At 36.7% G+C, this 27379-nt stretch overlaps 1 protein-coding gene across 1 annotated transcript in view; it reads left to right on the top strand.

The window, feature by feature from the left end:
* Positions 1 to 27379, top strand: part of LOC135083372 (myb protein) — a 74392-nt gene that overhangs the window by 36391 nt on the left and 10622 nt on the right. The window contains exons 3-8 of the mRNA XM_063978113.1: positions 15634 to 15763; positions 16251 to 16400; positions 24260 to 24357; positions 24753 to 24887; positions 25450 to 25597; positions 26903 to 27108. Coding sequence (XP_063834183.1) covers positions 15634 to 15763; positions 16251 to 16400; positions 24260 to 24357; positions 24753 to 24887; positions 25450 to 25597; positions 26903 to 27108 — 867 coding nt within the window. The remainder of the gene's footprint in view (positions 1 to 15633; positions 15764 to 16250; positions 16401 to 24259; positions 24358 to 24752; positions 24888 to 25449; positions 25598 to 26902; positions 27109 to 27379) is intronic.

The raw sequence follows: 27379 nt of genomic DNA, 5'->3' as shown, positions 1-27379 counted from the left end.
CAGTCCAGGTTATAATAATTCACATAGAGCTGAAAATTTGTGTGAATGTTAAGAACACCATCCTAAATGAAATGTCAAAAGTCCCCGACGATCCGTCATTTAAAAAAAAAGTTTTCGAAGTCCCAAGTTTTTTGCATTTTTTGGCCAAGTAGTAAATTTATCATAAAAATAGATAAGAAAAAATAGTAGATCATAAAATTATCTATTAAAATTGTCTTTACCCCTTTTTCCTAAGAGTCACCGATTATGAGGTAGAACGATTCAAAAAGTTAGTTTTGATGTTCTCGTTATATGCACATGTTTCCACAACACCTATGAGGGTTATTTGGCGTATTTTTTTTACCAGGTTTCCCCAGTAGGCCTTTTTTAAGATGTATTTGTTATCCTGTTCAATTAAAAACTATTTTAATAGAGTTGAAGTTGTGGACTTTTGGAGTAGTTAACAGAATGCGAATTCTCCAACTTTTTGCATCGTTACCACATAAACGGTGACTCTTAGGAAAAAGGGGCAAAGACAATTTTAATAGATAATTTTATGATCTACTACTATTTCTTATCATTTCTTATGATAAGTTTACTGTTTGCCGGAAAAATGCAAAAAACTTGGACTTCGTAAATTTTTTTTTCAAATGACGGATCGCTGGGGACTTTTGACATTTCATTAAGGATGGTGTTCTCAACAATCACACAAATTTTCAGCTCTATGCGAATTATTATAACCTGGATTTTCTGACTTGACCGGGCTAAAAGAGTGACCATAGAGTTACAAGTAGAGTAGTGACGTGTGCTTATAAGAGCTCTTAAACATAATAGACACGAAAACTTCGTATCTTAGAAACTCACGGTGCAGTCCTTCGTCTAAGTTGCAAACATTTTTCGACAATTAAAGATGACAAATGACATTGAGGTTAATCATTTTATATTCGACGTCGACAACACATCATGATACAATGCTGAGTCGTGTCACGAGGCGATATCACATTGGATTTATGTGTAAGACCGTTATGAAGAAAACACTTTTTTGACTCTTCGGATCATCGAATCTCAGAAACGCTGACTCTTAGGAGAAAGTGTATAGACAATTTTGATAGATAGTTGTATGGTCTTAAACCTTGTCATACATATTTTTGTGATAAAACTTACCGTTTGGCTGAAAATCTCAAAAACCCGTATTTTTTAAGTTTGACCTTGAATTTTTTTTTTAGCACACGTCGGATCGATGGGGACTTTTCACAGTTAATTCATAATGGTGCTCCGAACATTCGTACCAATTTTCAGCTGTATGCGAATTATTGCAGGGTTCATGTCTAATTTGACTGGACTAAAGGTTGAATCTTACGTGCTTTGAATGGATTCTCCCTTTCTCAAAAGTAAGCTTACTCATCCATACTTGTTTTTGGTTCTCAAACCCTTTTAGGGGTTCTCTATTGTTAAGATTCCCGACATTATTTCAAAGTGCATTGCCCTTTAAATGGATCATTTGCACTTTGCTTAGCGACTTATTGTTGATTTTCTCGTTTATTCTTTTATGACTTTCATCAGGATTATTTATTTTAATTTGCATTATAATGAAATAATGTCAGTGTTTATTTTAATCTCAATGCGTTTATTATATGCCAAGCCCTTTTAATGCCTTATGTTCTGGATCAGGAAATAAAGGCTATTTAAATACCATCTAATATTTTATATTACTACCTACTTAATCGTGAGGAAACTGTACATTAGAAGCAGGTGCGATGTGTTAATTAATGTATAGGAATATTTTTTTATTAAGTTGATGTCATTCTAAGCATAAGCACAGAATAATAATAAGTACCTACTACGTATCTATCTAAGCTAAATTCTATAATTGATAAAAGAATGAAACATTGATGTCGCAAATCAACGTACAAACTACAAACTGATTATGATTCGTAATTTACTCAGGATAAGTTAGATTTTTGCAATGACCTAAAAATTGCTTGGACAATCTGTCTTAGAATTCTACTACAGGGTCCTTTACAATAATTACCAACGACTTAAGGTTTTCGCAATCCTGTTTTTCATGTCTATTGTCACGGTAATACTATATGATATTATTACCGTGCTATTGTCCTGTAAAATATTCGTATTGCCTTATTTTAAGTGATGGTCTCGTAATGCCAGTCTACCTACATAAAAATATATCCCAAGAACTGTATATTTATTACAACTTCATCCGGAGTTCCTGGCTTATCGCTGCCTACACATACTCATAACAGTAACATTGTTCAGCGATAACAGGCATGTTATGCGCTTAATAATTAAATCTCACTGTAAATATTGTTTGACCTACATCCTGAAGGCTAAAATCAAATGTTAATTTACCCTTTTTACCAGGATTTTAAATTTTGTCTCATTTGTTGTTCCATCATCATCAATAATTTCATTCGGCCACAGTACGTCCATTAAACAAACTCCACCCCCAATGACTTTCAGATTGACCGGTTGGTCATTTGATTTAAGCTGTATCTCAATTCTCAGGATCTAGAAGACGCTGGACGGCATCCAGCTTCTTATAGGAAGATTTTTTTTGATTCTTTATGAGTTGTTTCTTTGTTGTCAATAAAAGTTTGGCCTACGCATTGAAGTAATAAGTACATTATAACTCAATGGGCCTACGCCGATGGCGCCGATGCACCGAAGTGCCTAATCCTGTCCTATCTCAAGTCTCTTCTTCGCTTCCGTATTACAAAACAACGTAGAAAACTGGTTTGATCCCAGTTTCCCAGTCATAGATTTTGTCCAGTCCAGTGATTGATCTAAATATTGAAGTTCAACGAATCAAAAGCCTCAATCTAAGCTTAAAAAATCCAGTTAGGAGCTTCGTTCTGTGAACCTAAATGTTTTAACTGACTGTGTACTTTCATGTCGTAATTTACTAACTAAAGTACCAATCCAAGACTATATTACGTCGTCCAGCTTTAATGAGGCTTAGCGAGAGAGTGTCGGCCAAGATTGCTATGTGTTCTATAATTTCACGCGCTTGGCGTTTTCTTATAGCCCACCTAAGGTTCGGTAGGGTGACCATCACTTTTCGAAGCTGTTTTTTTTTGAGTATGAATATACAGGTATAACGAGACCCCCAACATGCACTCCCTATTCTTAAAATTAGACCTTGGCAGATAGTAAAAACATCTTCGTTTTAAAAATTTTGTAAATTAGCACTCATAATCTCCTCCAATGCTAGTAGTTGTGGATGCAGTACCTGACACCTCTACTGACACTGAGAATTTAGTCATCATCAAAGCTGTAATTTGGGATGTCTTCTGCATTTGATTTGAGCCGAAGTAAGTAGTAAGTAAATCGCGTCACAGAATATCGCCCAAAGGAAACAACACTCTATTTCTATTAACTTAAAAGACTATTCGTCCCAACCCACGCGCGTGGCGCCCCCAGCTAGTTCAATGCGCATCCCGGCGCTCGCGCAGCTGCTTACCAATCAACGTGGCTTTGTGCGTGGGGGGCGCAGATGGCGCAGCACGCGTCCCCGGATCGATGTGTTGGTCGGACTTTTTACGGAACTGTTTGGGAAAAAATGAAAATTCGTCGGCTTCTGACGTGTCAGTTTTGGATTGGATATGGATTTTTTTGAACTGTTCTGGAGGAAAAGCGTCTTATGGGTTTTACGAGCATTTCATTCTTATTTATTTAAAGTTTCTGAACGACTACTTAATAAATAAAAAGATTGCCAACGTTATGGAAAGAAAATGAAATACTATGTACACCAAAAATGCTACTATGGGATGGGATAGGTATGTATGAACAGACAATTACTATGAGACTTACTTTTGGACATATTTTTCATGTAGGTTCTTGGTTTTTCTTTAGTTTCCTGACCTGAATCCTACAAAATCAATATTCAATCTTGATTTTGTTATGCTGTCAACTGTCATAGTGTCATACCATTATTTAGTAATAAATAACAGGCCTACCCTACCTATTTGCATTAAGTGGATATGATAATATTAATTTCAAAGAACTGCAATGGTGTTTCGCTTGCGATTAGCTTTGACCAGATGGGTGTAGTTTTTGTTTCAATAAATCATTTAATTAAGACAAAATTTGGACACCCATAAAACAACCCGACACATTAAGTCACTATTCCCGTTCCAAAATCAAATTTCCGATAATCGCTAATCGCTATCGTAAATTCACCGTTCGTTGACACGTGGTAAAGGCCAGATGGTGGATCACCTGCTCGCATTCGATTCGCGGGTACTGTCTGCCATCAGACTGCGGAACTCGATTGTCCGGGACCGCATTCTTTAGAATACGAAGTCCCATCACTACCGGTCGTTGACTTGGGAATGCTCGATTTTTGAAAATTTATACGCGTTGTCACTTGTCTTCGCCTTAAATTTTAATAAGTACCGTCTTTTGACGCAAAGGAATTCTGTCAATACGGTCTTCCCGATAAAATAAATAGCAAATTAGACCCTGGCGCTACGAACAATGACCTCATACAATAAACACACAATCTTCCTCTCAAGAGGCCCCTCGCTTCCAATCTGTTCGCATAAACTGGGCTGTATGAATTATGGTCACGTTTTATGTTTATGCTGTTCCATTTAAAAATAGACGCCATTGTGTGTTACTCTAGGATTTCTGCAAATGGGGATATTGACTCCCACAAACTTTATTTTCCCTAAAGAGAGTCGCGTGCCAAGTTATAATAAAAAACTAAACATGTAATTATCAGAAAAAAATATTTGTAGAATAGGAAATTTAATGAATGCTTCATTAGAGCTTTCACTAAACACCTTTCGAGCGCGTGCTGGGGCATTTGTAAGTCGATATAATAAGGGAAGGAAATAAAAAAAATACACGGGGTAAAAATGACAGACCATGTGCGCGGGAGTCATTGTACTGGAGTCTTGAGACATTAATCTTAGATGGAATAGGGGAAATGGCCAGGTGAACACCCTCAGACCTTTGTACTTTAACAATGAGGGTCTGGCTATTTTATTGGTACATTTAGCTTCGACAATAATCGTATATTTTTATTGAGGAGTTGACCATCAGTGGGAGAAACTTGATATTTGTGAAATTGAAGATGATTGTACCCATCAAATGGCGCTTGACCCATTAAATTGTAGAGACAAGTCTATTTTTATGTTCGCTGAGCAAAATTACCCTTTGTAAGAAGAAGAAAGACACTGCTCGGTTTCATATATGATATAAATACAGAAAACATTTACAGGCTATGCTAATTTTTCGGTCGACCCTCCGTCTGACATGCGCGAATCAATGGCTTTAATCAGAACCAAAATGTGTATTGACCAAGTCATTTGAATGTACGGAGCTTCATTATTCACATACAAGGGCCTATCGCGTGGTTTAATCACTATTTTAAAGAGAGCAGCTGGTCCTTTGTCATTTCACCCCTCTCCCTCTATCGTAATGTCATCTGTATTAAAAGCTTCTTTCAATTTCATTTTGGCTCTGAAACGTCTGTTTCAACTTTGGAGTGCCAAAGAAACTCGAGTTTTACTATCAGTTCTTAGATAAGGTAGAGTTAAAAGATTGACGGTAGTTTGCCAATAGACACATGGCTTAAATGTGTCATCTACTGGCATATGCTGAATGCCGAAGCCCCTCTGACGCATCACACAAAAAATCCCCTCTAATTAAATAAGGTAGCAAATTCCGTGTTTTTCGAACGGAAGCATTTGCAGTGGGAAGTAGAATTGTTTGTGGATAAATATTAGTTACTGGGGCAACAAAAATAATAAGACCTTAATAAATGTGTTTAACTTCTTCAATGAATAGATTTTGAATAATTACTTGATGACATGTCTTGAATATTCGCTGCAATTGTTTCTTTTCAAACAGCGTTTGGAGAAAGGGATCCACGTCTACGAATCAGAAGAAAAAAATCTAATTAATATTTGCAAAAGTCACTTAGTCTGAAGGCCATTTATTTTGCGTGAGAAACAATCCAAATGAATAGACTCAACCTTCTCATCATGACCCTTACGAAGCCCTATTCTTTTGTCTGTGTCCCACGTGAGGCATCCTTTTGGATAATCTATTTGTCTATTCCCAGTGAACCTGTTTGCATTGGCATTAGGAGGGTCTCTTTCATAGATAAGTTCAGGTGTTCTAACCATAATGCTACTATGGCAATAACTCACTGGTCTGTGAGAAGATTTTTCGCAATCATTATTATTTGCTGGAGATACGAGTATATGCCACGATTGCGCAATGAATTCTGATAGAATTTCCTTTTGGATATTTACTTATAAGATATTTTAACTTGTATTAATGGTTGTTTTTGTGCTTTCGAGGCGTGTGTAAGATTTCTCTCGTTTATTCGAAGGATGTGAGACATTAATTCCAGTCGCTTGGTCAGTGTTGAGTTACGATGCCTCTTCGGACCGCAGAACGGCCGAACGATGCGGATTCTGGTGTCATGTTGCCAATCAAGGTTCTCAGTACGGAGACTACTATTCTTGAAAAAACTTTCAATATAGTTGCCTCTAAAAATTACAATGATTCGTCAGAAACTAATAATGATATCTCTGCAATCAAAAATGCAGGTTGACTTCATTCAGTTGAACCAAGAATTGTTAGCACTTGCTATGAAAGCTCTCATTTTTAGATTCTTTTGGAGCCTCTAATAAGGTTATCCAATTAATTTATCAGGACGAATCCAAAAGTATACTATGACTCATAAATATGTTTGGATTAATAAGCCTGTTGGTTCTACAGCTATAGACGATTAGTGTTACATTTCTGCGTAATACGAGCGAGTTGTTATCGCACTGAGTTATTATTTTGTTATGGTTCTCACTGCGTAACCAGACGCTGATAGATGGTTTCATTAATAAAGCGATATAATTGAAACTTCATGGAATAGATCGGTGTCTTAAAATTGCTGAAATTCTATAATAAGGTTTATAAAAAAATCACGTTTAGACGAAACCACCACCACCGCTTGAAAATAAAGTAATCCCACATATGATGGTGACAACTGGCAAATCAATGAACGGATGACAACAATACATTAAGGTAAACATTGTGTGTGGCACATTGTGTAGATGTATTGTATAGGATTTTTTTTTAATTTTGCAATAATATGTATTTATGTTGTTCAATTATTATTGTTCTATTTCTACTTGTAAGTTTTTTATTGGAAACTAGAATATTATTATTACAAATTCTAAAGATTATGATAGCATCTTACCTGAATTTGAAGACGCGTACATACAAGCAAAAGCTGGAATATTATACTAATACAGTCTTTGCTTTAATATATTAAATACTTACACATGCCTTAAACGTCTAGACTTCTGGCGCCATGTTGTCATCAGATAATTAGAATTTAGTGTTAATTTGTAAGGTCACTCTAGGATTATTTCAACTCGCACTTATCTTGTGAGTTATGACCCAAATGGACGACGTATGATGAAACTTTCGATAAGTATAATCAAATTGAATACTTAGTTACGTAAAACTTTTTAAAGCGCAACTCATATTATGTTTGTCTATCTTATTGACAGTCGTTGCAGGATAATCAATTTCTTCAGAATCTACTTGATGGATAGACCTCTCTTAAAATGGGATCTTCTTACGGTTAAGCTAAACCCGTACTTTAGTAATCGAGGTATCTCTGGATCGCTTAAGGTATCGCAATATTTCGTCTAGAATTTATGCAATGCGACGAAAAGAACGGAACCCTCAGCACGCGACGTGATATACTTGTACTTACACTTAGGTAGCTTTACCACACAAAGGCTTTCGACCAAAACAACAGAGCGGTAACACACCGGATGAAAATAACCCTGGCATCCGCAACATAATGAAATCAGATATGTCTTGAACTGTTGACCACTTTCTAAGGCAACGTGTGTAATAAGTAGTTCATACAAATAAAAGGGGACACGAAGACAGGAAGCACGGGCGATGCGTGAGTTAACAGGACATTTCCTCAAGGAACCCCTCAGGGGACAATTTTTTGCCACAATTTATTCCTTGTCTTGATTCTTTAAGGAAATTAACATTTGGGGCGTCATCGGTGTAATTTAAATGTTTAACTACCCTTGACTTCGGAACTGATAAAGAAGCGAAATCACAGGTTAATTGATCTTAGAGGTAGTATAAACTGGAGTATCCACTCAAGCTCTTGGGGAGTACAATAGAGGTCTTAGCAGACTCATTGCAGCTTTGGGTTATCCTAGAAATGGCTGTTGTTGATACTATTCTGTCTCCTTATTATTAGTAACATTTTTGGTTTAAATATGGTTTGGTCTCTTTTATCGTAACTATTTTTTAGATATTAAATAAAAAAGCCAGTCCACGGCAAGACAAACTTATCATACAAAAGTTTTTAATTTAATTTTTAGTGTGATCTAAAATTACGAACGTAATTTAACGCGAAGCTCAACATTTAGTCTTATCTCTTTTAATAGTTACTTCCTTTGTTATAATCGGTCGTGAAATCCAAAGGTCTGATTCAGGAGACAGGTGGAAATGAGTTGCTCCTTATTTTAATGAGAAATGTTCAAGTGTGAAATAACATCATTTGCTCGAGGGGTTTGTTAGCCGTATGTTCGTTTAAAGTAGGTGAATATTTTATTAACTACTTAATTTTTTATATCGGCACGGACTCCTATTTCTACAAATTCCGAAACAGGCATAAAGAGTTCACTTTGGTCACTTCATGGAATATTAAGCTTACGAAAATACGTCTTTCTAAGGAAACGAAAGATGTGCAAATGTGCAATTTTATCGATAAGCCAGTAATGTGTTCTTGAAATTTACAGTGCCGTCTGGTTTTCTTATTTATTATTTATTCCCCGTCTAGACATCGGTTTAGATATTCCGAAATTACGTTTGTCGATGTGAAAAAATGTTTTTATCTGATTAGATGCATTCCTATCTGGCAATGCCCTTAGATCTAACTAAACTATAATAATGATATCAACAACGACAGGAAGTATGATTCAATAGGTACCATCTGATATTTACGCAGGAAATGTTGTATCAAATAGATAAACAAAATCAAAATTTGCCTCAAACAGCACACCGCAAAATCAGCTGACTTACAGTTTCACATTTGGGAGACATTCAGCCCTCGCAAAAAGCGAATCCCGTTGCTTGTGTTTAGTTTGACATCCGCCAAACATTTGGGGCACGGCGACCCTTGTGTTTTTTGTTACTGTTTCTTAGGAAAGCCTTATTGGAAACTTCTTTTTATCGACCTCGAACTTATGAACTGTGTCAGGGACAGAAGCTTGTAGAATTTGCAATATTTTGTAGTCAAGATCCCTTCGAATATTATTCCTGAATCATTGTAATTGTCATGCACGATTTTTTCCCTAACATCATTTCTTTCAACTAGCTAGACGCTGACCTATCCAACAATATAAAAAGTATAAAATCGATTTTCTTTGTTCTTTTTCTATACCAGTTGCTTACACCTGCTTTCCTTTGCTTGTGTTGCGTCACATCCCCACTGCAGGGTATGATTTCTGTACCTGATCGTGCGTCCCTGTCTTGCTCGAGTATGTTTCTTCTAGCTGTCCTTTTTCTGGTCCCTGCAGGGTTTTTGTGGATCCCTTCACCCTTATTACGTCTTGCGTATGCGTGTCGTGTAGGTGTTTATGTCGATGTGTGAGTGTGGGAACAAGGGATATAATTTTTCTTTATTGCTGTAATAGTCGTGTCTTTAGGTGCGCGTGCGTCGCTTGTGCTCAGCGATGTAGTGTGGAGAGTTTTGGCGGGAATTGGTCGGCATTTTTGTGTTTTGTTTTATGTTTATAATGTTCGTGTTACTGTTTTGATGTGAAAATGGAGTTTATGCTGCCGGGATCTGTCGTCGCGTCACTTTTTGGATAATTCGGCGTGATGTTATATGAGTGAGTGAAATTAGTTTACTAAAATTAATACATTATGAATATTTTCTATAACATTATTATAGTGAAAATAAGCTACAAATTGTTGAAAAGACATTCAGAATATCTCATTTAACATTGGAAAGACTTGCAAACATACATGATCGCTACCACACAAAACAACTTAATGAATGAGAAAGTAATGTTGTGAAATGCTAGTTTACATTTTACAATAAGAATGTAATGTCTGTAAGTCTGTATCATACATTTTCACGCCACAATGGTTCAGCCATTAAAACAATTTTTATCACAATAGAACTTAAGAGAGTCTACGTCTGTCTTCTTTTTAAAATAAACCATAAACTGCATGTTAGTGATATTTTTATGCTCAACACACGGACGAAGCCAGACAGAAACTAGTCATAAAATACTCGTTCACTGAGTAAGCAAGCATAATATAGCACCCACTAAAGAATCTGGAAATGTATCTTATGCATCAATGAATGAGCACAACTGGTTTGGCTATCAGCTGATGGCTGGAAACTATGCATAAATTGTCTGACTGTTTTTTATACGTCTCTTTACCTCATCGAAAGTCGATATAGAAATTATTGCTCTTAAAACCGGTGTCGGATATTTTTCCACGCCTATTATAAGAACTCGTTTCTTTATTCGTGAAACGTTTTGTGCTTCAGCATTCTGGCCTTTATAATACTGGAGACAAGCGTGTGTATCACCCAAATCAGATTCAAAGGGCCCCGCTGAGTACTTAGTCCCTTTTCCGAGAAGTGACTTACATGTTTTACAAATCGGGAATTTTGGCGCCTGCAACCTTTTTTTCTTTGAACTGTCATCGGATAAGTATTTTGCGAATTTGAATATCCTGGTTGATGGTATTTTATAAATATTTCACAAGCGGTTGTCAATATTAAAATTCAGATCACCTTTAAGCGATGTTGGTGGTAGAGGAAAAATCATACCTTGCTTACTGCACTATACAAATTTTAATCTACATAACCCTTTTTGACTGCTTTAAATACTTCTTTAATGTTTTAATTATGAGGTTCATAATTCCTGATTACTCCATAGCACTAATTGTTGTTACTCTCCTTATAATTTAATCTCCAACAATAACAGTTACTAAATTCATCGCGATAGTATCCCTATTTTCATTTATGTGCCTATTAAGTATGGTCTCCCTCAAGGTAGGCTATTGTTACTCTTGTTCTTAATAATAAAAGGCACGTGTATGATTACGTAACCCAGCGTGGAGCTATGGCTAAGGCTAAATCTTGTGTTTTTTGTCGCGAAGTCTATTCCGGAGCGTGACCAATGGCGTTTCATGTGCCCCGACAAGAGCAACATTCATCATTTTGCTAATCGTGGGATCTTTTACTTGTTTGGTAATCTGTTCTGTTCTTAGCTATATCGATTATTTAGTACAATACTTAACTTTTTTGACATGCTTTTTTTATCTGTCTATACTAATATTATAAAGCTTTTACGTTTGCTTGAATGCGCTAATCTCAGGAACTACTGGTCCGATTTGAAAAATTCTTTTTGTGTTGGATAGCCCATTTACCGAGGAAGGCGGAGCAGTAAAGAAAAATATTACAAGAACGGGAAAAAATATTCAAACTAAATCACGCACATGAAGTCGCGGGTGCACAGCTAGTTCTTATAGTTTCCATTAGATGGCGCTGTACGGTTTTAGCTCGCGGTATCATTTAAAAATAAGTCGTTTGCTTATTTGATTGACTATTGACGAATTTTTGAAGAGGTCACCGCCGACTTGTGCGAAGACCCTAGAATATGGAAGTGAAGTTATTCAGTTGTTTTTGTTTATTTTGTTAAATTTTTTTGGTTTAGGTTTGTTCACCTAGATTTTATGTTCATCATCATCATCATCATCATTTCAGCCATAGGACGTCCACTGCTGAACATAGGCCTCCCCCAATGCTTTCCACGTTGATCGATTGGTAGCAGCCTGCGTCCAGCGCTTCTCTGCTGTATGTTATGTTCAAACTTACTGAATTCTTTCATTTTCATTTTAAATTGTGCTTAAATAGTAATTATATCTCCATATTATGCTTCATTATTATTTTTATTAGATTCATGGGATGTTCGTGTATAATTCCTCCAAGATTCTGTATTATCTATTGAGTTATCTTTTTGTTTGTCTAAGTTCTAGCGTTCCTCTTAGAGAAGGATGTTCATATTTGTTTACATAAACTGTGTGCGCAGTGTACACCTGACTGTATTTTTCAAGTCATATTTGATTTGTGTTGGTTTTTGGGTATTCTGGTCATTGTCGTCCCGTCTCGTACTGTATGTAACTGCATTTTTGGAACTTCATTTTCCTGTTGTTAGGAACAATTTGTTTTTTATTAAACTATTGATTTCAACACAACCGCCTATCTACCCTTTTTAGGGTTCCATATTTTAAGCGAGTAATCACTTATTCATTTATACTTTGATGCGGAATTTCAGACCCTAGCAAAATCGTATATAGTTACGATATTTACCAACTGCTTTAGATTTTTGTACCAGTACCTACAAGCTTGATGCGCCGTGGTCTGTAAATCTTGAGCGACTCATATCGTCAAAATAATCTTATACATTTTGTATGGAGTGTTGTGTCGAATTAGGACGTCGTCGCTATGAATGGAGTGTCGATGCATGTGTGATATTGCTTCCATTATTAATTTTAAAACTAAAACATTATGTACCTACTCTTTTTTTATGTATACAAGGCAGGTATTTGACCACAATCGCACCTGAATTTAAGTGGGATGCAGTCTAGCCCTTTCAGCCCAGCCGAACACAATTGTGACGTTAGTTTAAAGAAAAAATTTGGCGGTATTTTAAGGCGTAAGTGATCGGGCCCACAGCCGCACGATTGTGACGGATATGCTCTATCTATTGGTGTGAGTAAGATAGCCAGCAAGCGCCGCGAAGTTCAAATTAAAACGGGTTCATTTTGCCGTTGCTCTTGTTTGGGGTATCGCTGCGTGTGAGTGAAACTAATTACATTAAAATTATGTTATTGCTATGTTATTATTGTGATTTATAGTTAATTATGAACTGTTTTACGTAACAGTCAATAAAGGATGATGGGCACAAATGTATGGAAAGTGGTACCCGCTCCAATAGCCATAACCAATATATATTTTAAAAGGCCTTTAGATGTAGGAAAATGTCTGCTATGGGGCCAGTTCTAATTCACGTTTTGAAAGCAGTAATTCCACTAAGTATTATAATGAAAGTATAACACAATCATCCATGTATACGAGTATGTATTATGACTACAATCTATTAATATAACTAAAAGAAGCATTGAAAAGGAAAGGATTATACCTACGATGAACTACCCAAGCTATTAGCCCTTTATTAGCTTTCATAATCATCATCATGATCATTTTAGCCATAGAACGTCCAGTTGAACATAGGCCTCCCCCAATGATTTCCACAATGGCCGGTTGGTGGCGGCCTGCATCCAGCGCTTTCCCGCTACCTTTATGAGGTCATCGGTCCATCTTGTGGGTGGACTTATTGGGTCTTGTGGGTTTATTCGCTTTAGCAACCCATAATAAAATAAAACCCTTAAGAAGTAATAAAACTTTAACCCCTTTATTAATAAAAGTTACACCCTAGTTGAACTCTGGCTTAAATTGTCATTTGGTATGGAAATGTCATTTTAATCCAAGGTTCTTCCTAGGTGTAACTTTTTATTAATAAGGGGGTAGTACTTCTTTAAATAAAAATATTTATTTCACAATTATTATCCCCATCAATAATTATAGAGTAAAGGAAGGATGCTGGAGCAGTAAACCCTTCCTGCCTCGCATAACCTAAGTACCATACGATGGACACGTATGTTACTTCTTCTTCTTCTTCCTCGGTCCCTCACTGATGAGGATCGCGACCACAGATAGTGTTCCTCCACAGACTGCGGTCATAAGCTGTGTGGACCGCACGATGCAAACTCCCGTCTTCCTCACCGCGTCCGACCATCTCGTCGGTGCCCTGCCCCGAGCGCGTCCCCCTTCATACTGTATGATACTTAAGTTACACAAAAAGTATCTTTATCTTCGAACGCAACCAGATCTGAGGCTGGTGGCTATAGTAAATGTTGTTCGTCTTGGTAAGACCTTTCAAATGACACTACAAACATAACTATTGGAGCCGGGCACCATTCTGCAAAAAAGTATGTATATCTTCGTACACAACCAGATCTGAGGCTGGTGGTCATAGTAAAAGTTGTTCATCTTGGTAAGACCTTTCAAACGATACTAGACACATATCTATTGGAGCCGGGTACCATTTTGCCCATTGTCCTTTGTTTGTATTTTTGGTAAATTTTCAAGAAAAAGTGTCACAGAAGTATTAAGTCACAATTGTATCACTGCGGGCCCAACTAGGTACTACATTGCGATGGCTAGATCATTATTTTTCCTTAATTACGATACAATTGGGGAGTAACTGGAACAGTATAGCATGGTAGATGTTCATGAGGCATGTGTGCAAGATTGGAAGATTCTTACTCCTCCAAGAATGATGCTCCACTCTCATCTTTGAGGGCAACCCCCAATCAAAGTGACGGCAAATGAAAAAAAAAAAAAGATTTCGTGGCTAGACTACTAGTCAAGCTCAAGATAATTAAAGTAATGAACAGCCCAAATCATTTGCGGAGTACTCAGAAATTTATTTTAAAGTCAATCTGTTTGTAAAGTTTGCTATCGCTGCTGCGCTATATTACATGGCCGAAAAGGGCCAGCAAATGAAATCGCAATGTACATCTAATGAAATCCAAATAATCTTTGGGGTTCATGGGACTATGAATTGCATTAAATGCCCTCGAATTAAAATGTTTTGTATTGTGACTTTGAATGAGTTGGGCCCACGTTGATACAATTGTACGCCCCCTGAAAAACCATGAAAACAACATAGGACCACTGAAAATGTTCAATTTTCATTTTCTCTGATCCCCAAAGATAATGAATATCGAGTTTTTTTATTACTACCTTGTTTAGTTTCGTCGTGGGTCTGAAAGGGCTAGGATGGTACATATCTGCTTTGTAAGTGCCCTATTCACTCTCGCCTTGAAAGGCTCGGATTACAGTCTTCGGGAAAGACAGCAGCAGGCAGCGAATTCACTCAGAAATTTATTTTAAAGTCAATCTGTTTGTAAAGTTTGCTATCGCTGCTGCGCTATATTACATGGCCGAAAAGGGCCAGCAAATGAAATCGCAATGTACATCTAATGAAATCCAAATAATCTTTGGGGTTCATGGGACTATGAATTGCATTAAATGCCCTCGAATTAAAATGTTTTGTATTGTGACTTTGAATGAGTTGGGCCCACGTTGATACAATTGTACGCCCCCTGAAAAACCATGAAAACAACATAGGACCACTGAAAATGTTCAATTTTCATTTTCTCTGATCCCCAAAGATAATGAATATCGAGTTTTTTTATTACTACCTTGTTTAGTTTCGTCGTGGGTCTGAAAGGGCTAGGATGGTACATATCTGCTTTGTAAGTGCCCTATTCACTCTCGCCTTGAAAGGCTCGGATTACAGTCTTCGGGAAAGACAGCAGCAGGCAGCGAATTCCAGTCCCTAGCTGTTCGCATTATAAGAGTCATCGAAACGCTTAGTGCGGTGGTGTGTCAACAATATAGGGACTCTGTTGGGCACTGCAGTTATAAAGGAGGAGGATCATTACGAATTTGCCCAAAGACTGTTACTTTAATGTCCTCTTTGCTTGTCCTAGGCGAAGCGGCTATGAGTCGGAGACGAGCGAGTGTTCAGAGGACTCCGCGGCCTACGAAGATGTGCAGGCTGCAGCCAAAAGCTCTGGGTCGCGGAAGAATATCAATAGGGGGCGGTGGACGAAAGAGGAGGTATGTATCTGAGTTCGTTTCAGCCAAATGACGTCCATTGCTGCACAAAGGTCTTCCCAAATGATTTCTAAAAAGACCGGTCCTGCGCTGCCCGCATTCATGTGCTTCCCGCGATCTGCTCTAGATTGTTGGTCTGCCTACATATTCGGACGGATAGTGGAGTTAATTGTATTGTCGATGATACTGAATAAACATTTTTTCTTTCTTTCATAAAATATTCCTTTGATTACTGAATGGAATTGCTTGATGCAGTTTGGGGTTCTTTCTAATCAATAGATTTATTTAAGTAAATAGCGTATCACACTGAGTTATTTATAATTGGTCTGAAAAGGGCCAACAAAATGATAATGCATGAAAGTTGACTGAAACATATTTTATTCCCAGGATTAGATGTTTTTCGGAATGACATTCATGACTGCATTTCAACGTTTATGACTTCGTTTGTATTTTGATCTCATCTCACAACTATTTTAACATCTATTTCCAGGATAAAAGGCTAAAGATGTATGTTAAGATGTACAACGAGAACTGGGAGCTGATATCGGCGCAGTTCTCAGACCGATCCGACGTCCAGTGCCAGCAGCGGTGGACGAAGGTCGTCAACCCTGAACTAGTCAAAGGTCCCTGGACCAAGGAGGTATGTATGATCCTTATCATAGATGGATGTCATTTGACGGCAATCCCTTTTTATTAGGTCTGCCGGGCTAGGATGCGCGCCGTGATAAAATCTTATCGATGATTTGAGACGACAAATGTATGGGCTTTTCGCTTAAAATCGATAAAATAGCGCGATAAAAGCTTATAGCGGCGCGCATCCTAGGCCTACTGGTTGGTACGATAATCGCGAGGTTGCTGCGCATTGACAATGAGAAACTGCATGGTTAATGCGCTAATCCATATTATTATTAAAATTACATCATCATCATACAGTGTTCAACTTGTTATCTACATATACCATAATACATTGTGGGAAACCTACCTAAATATCAGACTTGAAGTCTTGGCTCTTTTGCATTCCACCAAAAACAAAAAAAGCAGCTTTATTGCCAATTTTTACCTTAATGACTCAATAAAATCTTCGATCCATATAAAACGCATCAATGAATCGATAGCGCATTCGAATTACGATTGAAATGCACCGAATAGATCACGGTCGTGAACGATTGATCGATAAACGCCAATCAGTCTCGGCGAAAGGATGGATGACTCAGTCATTCATGCTTAGGTGCAGGTCACTAACACTGCAGTGCTTGTGGGGTGGCTAGGTGTTAGGATAATGAAGGACTATACCTGACACCGAGTTAGGTTGCATCAAAGAAGCAATGCTTCAAGAAATTCGTTTGTTGCCATGAAAGTGTTAAACAAACCCCACAATAACCTCTTTAACTTGTTAAGAACATATCAAGTCAAGTGACAAAGTTTTTTCTAGATAAGTACCTGATTCTTTGACAACTGCATGTAATAAAGTATTAAACTTTAGTTTTTATTGTAAGCTAGTTGGAAAAGCACAATTCCGATCATGCGAAACTTTTCACCAAGTCGCCCAGCTGTGGTCGGTAAAATATTTTTTTTGATGGATGGATGGACCTTTTCCTGCTTTTTTTTTCATGTCTTGCCATCTCCGCATTAATGCTATAGCCTGGTAACCCCCCATTATCGTCCAGCTAGTCCGAATTCGGTCAAATAACCTTTTCTCAGTGTCCACGTTAGTTTTACTAACGCCTGGTAACACTATGATGCTCGCACGGACGCATAGAATTCGCTCATAATTAATACAGTTCATTCATTGTTCGGCGCCGTGTGCGGTCAGTTTGTTTCCTCATTCCACTTCTATGAATTGGTCGTTGGTATGTCAAATGAAAGAGCATGCAGTTTGGCTCCAACGTTGGTCCCAACGCCTCACATCCAACGATCTCAAAAATGTGTTAGCAGTATTGGCACCAACGTTGGGATAAGCTATTTTCTAGATCCTTGCGTTGGATGACGTTGGCCTTGGGAGTTTGGGACCAATATGTAGTAGAGCCGTCATTTAAGGTATACTGTGACTTATTGATGTTGACCCTAAGTGTTGTCCTTTGAAAAGGTCTTGATGCAGTGATCTGAGTGGGTTGAGATATCTAAATACAAAATACCTACTTCCAACTTCAAAATAAAATTTAAGCATGCCGCTGGACCCGTCTTATACGAATGCAAAAAGATTACGGTGAAAACCCATTAAATTCAGCTCTGACTAAACGACCAAAAATTCTGTATTCGGTAACGTAATATAAAAATCTCTTTTAGTATGAATTTACCTGAACGAGATGTACTAATAATAACAAAGCCTTAACCAAAAAACACCAAACATGGCGTCATTGGCGACACAGTTTAAACTTGAATGAATCCATTGTGTCGAGGTGCGCCTACAGAATATTAAACCAAAGTTATATGTTGGGTTTACTACGTCATAAATAGCTATCTCTGTGTCGACATGCCTTCTGTGAATTTAAATTATGGGCAAAGATATGAATGAAACGACTGGATTTATAGGCAAGAGATGTGCACGTGAAATTATGTCATGATAAAATTATGGACATGGAATTTCCATGTTATTTTGTTGTCTTTTTGTTAATATTGCTTTCCATTAAGTGTCCAATTAGAATCCAATTACTTATTTTCTATACACCAAGCTCTTAGGTACTCGTTAATCTAGACGATAACCTTGGAGAAAATATTTAACTGGTTGGGTTTTTATTGTCGGTCAAGCTGTAGTAGATCCTGGCTACCCAGGAGATGCAGCGGTGAGAACGAGAGGTGGGAATAATAAATAATAAATTGAAATTAGTATAGAAGAGTGCACGGCAGTGGTCTCGTGGTAAATCTATGCTATCAATTTATACTTATGATACTTTTTTTATTAATAAATACTAAGGCAATCCAGTAGTTACCTCATCTCATACCATTTGCGAAAATAACATACACTTGTTAGTTCTTAATTGTGCCATTTGATATGAAATCAGCTTACTTAAACCACGCTTAAACCTGTTCATATTCCCATGCGAAGAATGTGATTTAGCCGCACCTTAGGCTTTTTGTCACTAGAAATAGATTGAGTGATGTAAGATACCTACTATTAGATGAGCCTTGTCATGAAGACTTGAGGATTGAGGAAGATATGAATAAATAAGAAATTAATAAACGAAACACGGAAAAGACTTTTAATAAAATCTTTTTGAATCGAGTTGTGTATGCCATAGTATTCTCTATTTTATTTAGAAGACAATTAACCATCAGTGTACAGGTTTCTTAAATGTTTAGTTGCAAGGTATTATTTAACTTGCTTATAATTCTGTTTAATGACGCATTTTTTAATTATTTATCGCCTTTTGCTTAAAATAAAACAAACTAAAAGTGTAATTTATGCCTTATACGTATGTAAGTTAGTAGCGCATAATTAAATAATTTATTTTTTTCATGATCATATCTCATCCTTTATTTTACGTTATTACCTTTTCTGTAATGCCTAAGTACCTACATATTAATTTCAAAGTATTCACAAGCGTTTTAGGTTTCTTAGGTCCCAATATTTGCAGACCACACAATCCACCATCGCACGTGTTAAGCGTGGTGGAGCAAACACACAAAAACTTTGACCGAGTCAAGGCTAGATAGGACATGTCACAGTCTAAATATAAAGTCAGCTGGTATCTATATTATATTATATCACTATCAGCTTTATGCTGTACAAATAAATGACATGGTCGTTAGCAATCCGCTTAATATGAGTACCTATTGTAGTGAGGGTTTAAAGTGAATTAGTAGGTTATTTACGAAAAAATAATGACCTTATAATAAATTGTATAAAATAGTTTATTCAGTACATAGGCCCTTTACAGGGCACTTACACACGTCCCAAATATAGCTTGCCCTACCACCACTTCGGGACAACATAATATGGGCTTTGTACTTGGACGAATAAACCACTGGACACGAAACCTACAAGATTTCTAAGGAAACACGATCAACCACTTTTTGCGGGGGGAGAGGTTTGACAATTGTCAAATAATGACATTTAGTGCTGGAAAAAGATCGTAAATTTTTATCGATAGTTATGTAAATGAATGAATGAATGAACCTAACGAGATAAATGAATTATGGATTGATTTAATATTGAAAGTTTCTTTAATTGAAAGACTATAATTAATTATTGTATCGTGTTTATTATAGTGCCATTGGTAAATCATAGGTACAAATAATATTACAAATTATTCATATAGGTAGGTAACTAGGTGAAATATTTTTTTGCTGTGTTATCATTATCAAATTCGTAAAGCAATAAACAAGTAATATTCTGTTACGATCGACTGCTAACTAGCTTTTGGTCTCAACAAATGTTATAATCTGTCTCACGTCACGGACAAAAGTTTCATCAATAGCCTATTTCTATACATTTCATAAAACACAATTTGATAACATTATGACAATGTATTGCTTTGTAGCGCTTGCAGTACGGATGCACTATCTGAGATTATTTAATTCTTATCTAATGTTGTTGATATTCTTATGTTTAGGTCATTCGAGAAGACCTCCCAGTACTTATTTCGGTTTTGAAGACGGCGTTTCCGCTGTAAGCTGGATATTATCTTTGGTCGAAGATGTGTACACAGGGTACCTATCCTGTTGACGAGGGGTATTTCTTTTAGGGTTTTGTGCAGAATCGCGGAATATCCTGTCTCCTTGTTTTGCTTTCATAGATCGTTTCCTTTAAGTCTTAGAGTGGGTGCTTGTGCTTCCTCCTGAATAATGAGGTCTAAATGTCTGAGATTCAGAAAGAAGTCAAGTGATGCCGATAGAGTGGTTCTCATACAACCCGTGGCCGCTATGTTTGCTAGGCACTATGCATGTTGTCGATATGACTCGCCCAGTTCAATTTGTTGTCAAAGGAGATGCTCAGATATTTCACCTGTGTTGGTTTTGTTTTGAAAAGTTCAGTGGCCTAATTCACGTATCTTGACAGTCAAGATCTCTCTGATGTTCAGAAGTCGCCCCATTGAAAAACAGTTGATGACAGGATGGACCAAATCAAGTTCCAACCACCCCGGTATTTCACTAAACGTGAGGGGATGACACGGATCTAAAAGGTTCCACCTCGGTATTGCATACCGAAAATAAAACCTGTTAATAAAATAAAAAATAATAATAATATGTAATCGTAAATGATCATCAAAATCATAAATATTTTATTCAAATTTGACCAGTGTTTTGGCACTTATGAATGTCAAAGATAACTTAAAAAAACCGACCAAGTGCGTGTCGGGCGGGGGCCACGCGTAATGTAGGGTTCCGTAGTTGTTGTCCGTCGTTAACACAATATATTTTAGAAGCAAGCAATTACTTCATCTAAAGTAACTTTTTGTATTTTCTTCTAAGGAATTTTTATTAGTTAAGTATAATACATGAGTCAAATGACTATTACTCCTAAACTAACTGATGTATCTTAACCGTTATAGTTTTCCTTGAAAGTTCATAAAATAAATTATTATTATGAATTTTCCCAGATTTTTCAAGCTAACGGTTTAGTTTTTAGAGGGGACTCGAAAAAAAATTGGCACTTTAAACTTTAATAATTTGCAAACAGATCTCTAAATGGAAAAATAGCCTTAGAAACCCCTAAGCAATTTTAAAAGACTTGTCCAACGATATCCCACACGATGAGGTAGAAGATAAAAAAAATTCACCCCCACTTTACATGTACCTACCCCTAGATGTAAAGCAACTAGCTACCGTAATATTTTTTTTTTCAAAATTTTATCTTACTGTTTTATCGGCGTGATTAATATACATACCTCCACAAAATTACAGCTCTCTAGTGCCAATAGTTTCCAAGCAAAACCTCGGACAGACAGACATAGCAAAACTATAAGGGTTCCTTGTCAGGACTACGGAACCCTAAAAAAGGTAGCCCTTTAGGGCACTTTATATGTCTCCTTATCTTTTGAGCCATACCAGTTACACAATTTGAACCATAAATGTTTTGTGTCTACTGATATTTTGGTGAATTAGTTGACTTTTAAGATAAAATATCTAATAAAATTTGATAATGATTGTACTTACAAATTTAGGCAAATTCAATGTAGGTATAGAATCTTTGTGCAGTTTTCTCTGTTTCGTAGAATTGGCATTGTAGCATTCTTCCGCAAAATGAATGCTACAAATGCAGTGGTTTTTAGTTGAAATCCACGTATTTTGTCTTCTGACTGCCTCTATCCACTTTCTCCTTCTATTTGGATCCACTGGAAATCTAAAATTAATTTGAATAATTTCAGTTTCAGTTTGTTTGGTATATCGATAAACTTATCGACATTTTTCAAGCCCTTTACGTCATAAAAAATGAGATGTGAATGAATGAATGAAACCTATAATCCAACCAAATTAAATATGCTACATGTTTTAAGCATTTACATGTACAACGAGTACTTTTTAAAATGACGTAATCATATTTTGTTTACATATCAAATTTTATTTATTTTACGAAAAAATAGCTACTATAATAGATTTAAAATGTACTTACGCGTGATAAGAAACATTTCTTGTGTGACCGGAATAATTTTTGCAATAAAGTACGGCGCATTTACCCATTTTTCGTGATATTTTTACTCTTCGAGAGCTCGCGTCATACTGACAAAGTGACAACCTGACAACATTTACCATGGCTAATTTAGCCTTGGTAAGTGCTAGCGGGGTAAAGACGAAAACGTCACTCGTTACGCGTCCAGTGGTTTATTCGTCCAAGGCTTTGTAGTGGCGGAAGAAACTAAAGCCTCCTCCCTTCGTCTTCTCCATAGTTTAGTGGTTGGGGTATTGCTAGTAAAATTCGTAAGAAGTCATGGTCTATAAATTTAGATTTCCCATAGCTCTACGTTAACAAACAGGAAAAGACGTTATGTATTAATACATGTTTTTTGTTGTAGTGAATGATTTTTTATTGATTTTTCACGCTTATACCTACTATTACCACTAAAACTTTTTTACCAAGTGCTAGAAGACATGAATAAGCGATTACCAATTTCCACAGTTTTTACTTAAGGTGGAAAATTGGAGCAGTCGTGACCATAGCTCGTTAAAAGTATAAGCTTGCTCCATTTAGCACCCAATAAAGTAACCGACTCTACAATATTGCCTCATAAGTGCTCTTCATTTCACGCTTATTCAAACTGGATTATCATTGTTACTAAAAGTTTTATATGGGGGTACTGTCAAGGACACCCTAGAATCTAGGGGTCAGTAAAGTGTAGTCTAGGGCCTAGAATAATTTTAAAGGTTTTGCATTCCCATGGTCTATCGCATGGTTTTTTAAAAAGAATGATTAATATAGTTATTTAATTTTTAGCGTTAAGAGTCGCATCTCAAACTAATTTGAAAATTAATTTGAAAGTTCGATTTTTTCAAGTTATTTATAATTTTCAAATTAGAATGATTAATACCCTCTAAAAGACAAAAATTTTGTAATCGGAGTCTCTCAGATATATTAACGTCTCCTTTATTTACATAAACTTCAGCTACTTTTACAAAATCACAATTTTCCTTCCTGAAAATCTCTCCATAGCTGAAGGAATCTTCAATTTTCAGGCAACACTAACCATTTATTACCAACTTTTATCGATTGTTATTAATCCCAAACCCACGCATCTCTCTCAGCTGATCCGCTCATTTTTTACACCCACTCATAAACCAGCTCACCTTGTAGAGTAACGAATTTCGCACGATTCGATCATTCGATTTTTTTCCACCGCCATTCATGTATCGATAGCTCGCATCCTGACGGAGGCTCTTCAAGGGATCGGGCTATTATTATAAATGATCGTATCATTTGTACTTTTGAGTGGTCATCCTTGAACGCCTTGAGACTTGTAGATTGGTAAGAAATGTTTCGAGGAAATAATCTTCAACCTTATCAAATAACTACGTGTAATCGTAATATGACCATAATAAATTGTTATTGTTATTGATCGTAGTTACAATGGGTTTGCCAGAAGCAATCTTGGAGACAATTAAATTGGTCAATGGTCAGATTATGCAATGCTTCCAATACTAATTAATGAATCCTTCGCCTGTTGTGTTTAGGGTCAGGATTTTGAATTAGTATGATATTATCAGGTCATTTAGTTTACACTGTATAGGTGGACCCTCTCTATAAAACCAGTGGTAGATGGAGGTTTCATCATTTCAGCCATAGGTCCACTGCTGAACATAGGCCTCCCCCAATGTTTTTCATAATGGTCATTGGTAGCGGCCTGCATCCAGTGCCTTCCTGCTACCTTCCAGCTTCTCAATCGTTGCTTATGTACAAATACAAACTTGACGAACATAATTTCATTAAGCCTGTCTACTGGGCTCACATGCTCATATTTGTCAGTAGGTTAGAAGAGATATATAGAAATAAATACTGAATGAATTTATGAAGAAGACAGTCACTGATCTTTCCTTAGTCTAAAATAAGTTTTTTTTCTTTTACAGGAAGACGAGAAGGTGGTAGAGTTGGTAGCCAAATACGGACCAAAAAAATGGACGCTTATTGCCCGGCATTTGAAGGGCAGGATAGGAAAACAGTGCAGGTGAGTACTTAGTGATCTTTTCTATTACGTTATCTAAAAGCTAAAGATCGTACCTAAAGGTAGGTACCTTATTATTTCATCACTTTCTAAGAGTTAAATTCTTCAACAATTTTCATTATTTTAGTCAATCAACCTTTGTTTTATGTCAAGGTCTTTCAAACTCATGGACCTACGAAGGTAGATCCTCATTAAATTTTCTAGACATGATTACAGGGGAACTCTTTGGCTTCACGTACCTCAGTTTGCCTAAATCCTAAGTTCTATGCAATTTTTAGTCTCTCTAGGGGATTTGAGTAACCTTACTTTGAGTTGCTAAAGAAAATACTAATAATTTATATGTAACATTTTATCATGATAATACTATTTTCTATAACATTATTATTTTTTGTACACAGAGAGCGCTGGCACAATCACTTAAACCCTTCAATAAAGAAGACAGCATGGACGGAGCACGAAGACCGCGTGATATACCAAGCGCACAAGCAACTTGGCAACCAGTGGGCCAAGATCGCCAAGTTATTGCCTGGCCGGTAAGTTTGAGAGAATACTCTTTATTGTACTCTTGATAGCACATCAGATTAAAGATTGTCGTTGTAAAATAGTACCGACTACAATGGCATAAATAAGATGCTACACAGCTTGATGTGATGTCGTTGAAGAAACACATGGACATTACCTATTGAATAAATGTTGTAGGTACTTATAGTTATCGCTATTGTGCCATACACAAGACACAAATTGATTTATTACCAAACAAAAGCAATATAAAACTTCATCCTTTAACTTATTAGTCGATTGATGGATTACATATCCAAAATTTTATTATCTCTAAAATAATCACATACGTTAGAACGCACCTCTGGCCAGCGTGGGAAGAGTCTTATTGAATGACCTGTAGGCCAAAGATGCGCGCCGTGATAAACTTTTATCGATTTGACGATAAGTCCATACATTTGTCGTCTAAAATCGATAAGATTTTATCATGACGATAAATCACTTACCATCAGGTGATCCGTTTGCTCGTTTGCCTCCTATCACATAAAAAAAAAAAAAAAAAAAAAAAAGATTAATGATTTTTTTTATCTCCCACAGAACTGACAACGCCATAAAGAACCACTGGAACTCAACAATGCGTAGGAAGTACGAGCCAGACATGATAGATTCGTACGAGTGCCTCCGACGAAAGCGGCCCAAGCGAGACGTAAGGGCAGACGAGAAAGTCCAAGTTGCATACAACGACGTTAGTGGGTTTGCTTTGCTTTACACACACTTTCGGCACTTTGGTTCTTGCGATTATAAGCCTTATAGGCACTTTTGCAAAATTTTCGTCGCGCCATAAGAGTAGAATGCGAACAAGTAACAAATAAAATGGTTTTTAGAGGGTGTAAAGATATCTATCTCACCTAATGAAAAAGTTTTATTACATTATATGTAACTAGCTAAATGAAACACTGAATAATATACTTCACTTGCAGTTAAGTACTTATAATTAAGCAATAATTTAGACTGATTGGTATCACAGAATAACTATAACCGAAATTGAATCGAGTTTTAAGTATAAAGTGACAGTATTTTTTTTTATATTGCTATTATTTTATCTACTTACAAATTTTAATTTAACAGCAAAAGCCAAAGTGGTCGTTATGGGAAAGATATCGATGCAAAAGAGGTAATCTAAATACTAACCATCGATTTCTCTCACACTGTCCTATAGATCAGAAAACCGTTACGCCATTTTATACAAAAATAATTAAAGAAAATGCCTCTTCATTGCATTATTTTTCTGTGTAACTAAGTTTGAAATAATTTAATAAGTTATAATGATAACCGGTTTTCTGATCTTGTCTTTTTCGCAATGTTCTTTTCATGCAGTTCACAATGCTTTTGTGCACAAATTAATACATAGTTGTCTATTGTTTTTGTGGGCTTTGTTAGTTGACATTTCACATTGGTAATTTATTACATAAATCTTAACATTTTCATTTTAAAGTAACCCTTATTTCTTAGAGAGTAAAGGTGGTGACAAGGTCATTAAGTTACATATTTGTTGTGCCATTTTGTGTACTATTTCTAAAGCTGTACATATCACTTCTGTAAATAGTGTATGTAATTTCTGTAAATAGTTTGTTTTGTGTTTTTTTATGTAGTTTTAGCTCTGTAGTTTTATGTTTTTGCGTGTAAATTATTGCAGTGTCGTGTGGATTGATTTAATAAATTAGTTAGATTTAAAAAATAGTATAACTTTTAACGGAACTAAAAACTTTATCAATCGTTGCTTTCAAAATTAAAATATTTTTGCTAAAGCATAGAAGCTAGTACCTAACATGTTCGGGATAAATAAATGTACGTAATATTTGTGTTTATAAATCCCTTTTTTTGCAAAATAAGAATTTAAATTCAAATATTAAATTACTTGTCCAATAGTTTCATAACTTTGAATCACAAGTAACAATAGATCATAGAGTTTATGGTTAACAATAATAATGAGAAATAGAGTTTGATGAAAGTTTAATTTTATTACTAACAATCTTTTTTCTCTACCCAGTCATGGACGGACCCATTCAACGAGTCCACCCAAAGCAACTCCTCATCAACCAGCCAAACGCCAAGCACAGTGCTGCACTTCCGACGAGTGCTCAAGGAACAACTGAACAGCATTCAACACACGCAGCAACTGACGAGGCAACAGTCGCCCGACCGCGGCGCCCTCGTGCCTGCCGACGAGATCGAGATCCTGCACGAGCCGTTCAAGTGAGTGTAGCGACTCAGTGTGCGATACTACAGCAGCTGACGAGGCAACAGTCGCGCGACCGCGGCAACAGTCGCCCGACCGCGGCCGCGTCAAGTGAGTGTAGCGACTCAGTCAGCAGCTGATGAGGCAACAGTCGCGCGACCGAGGCAACAGTCGCCCGACCGCGGCGCCCTCGTGCCTGCCGACGAGATCGAGATCCTGCACGAGCCGTTCAAGTGAGTGTAACGACTTAGTCAGTTGCTATACTACAGCAGCTGACGAGGCAACAGT

Source organism: Ostrinia nubilalis, chromosome 23 (genome assembly GCF_963855985.1).
Source record: "Ostrinia nubilalis chromosome 23, ilOstNubi1.1, whole genome shotgun sequence".
Taxonomy (NCBI): Eukaryota; Metazoa; Arthropoda; class Insecta; order Lepidoptera; family Crambidae; genus Ostrinia; species Ostrinia nubilalis.
Note: the sequence above shows the minus strand (reverse complement) of the source record. Positions and strands in the feature narration are given on the sequence as shown.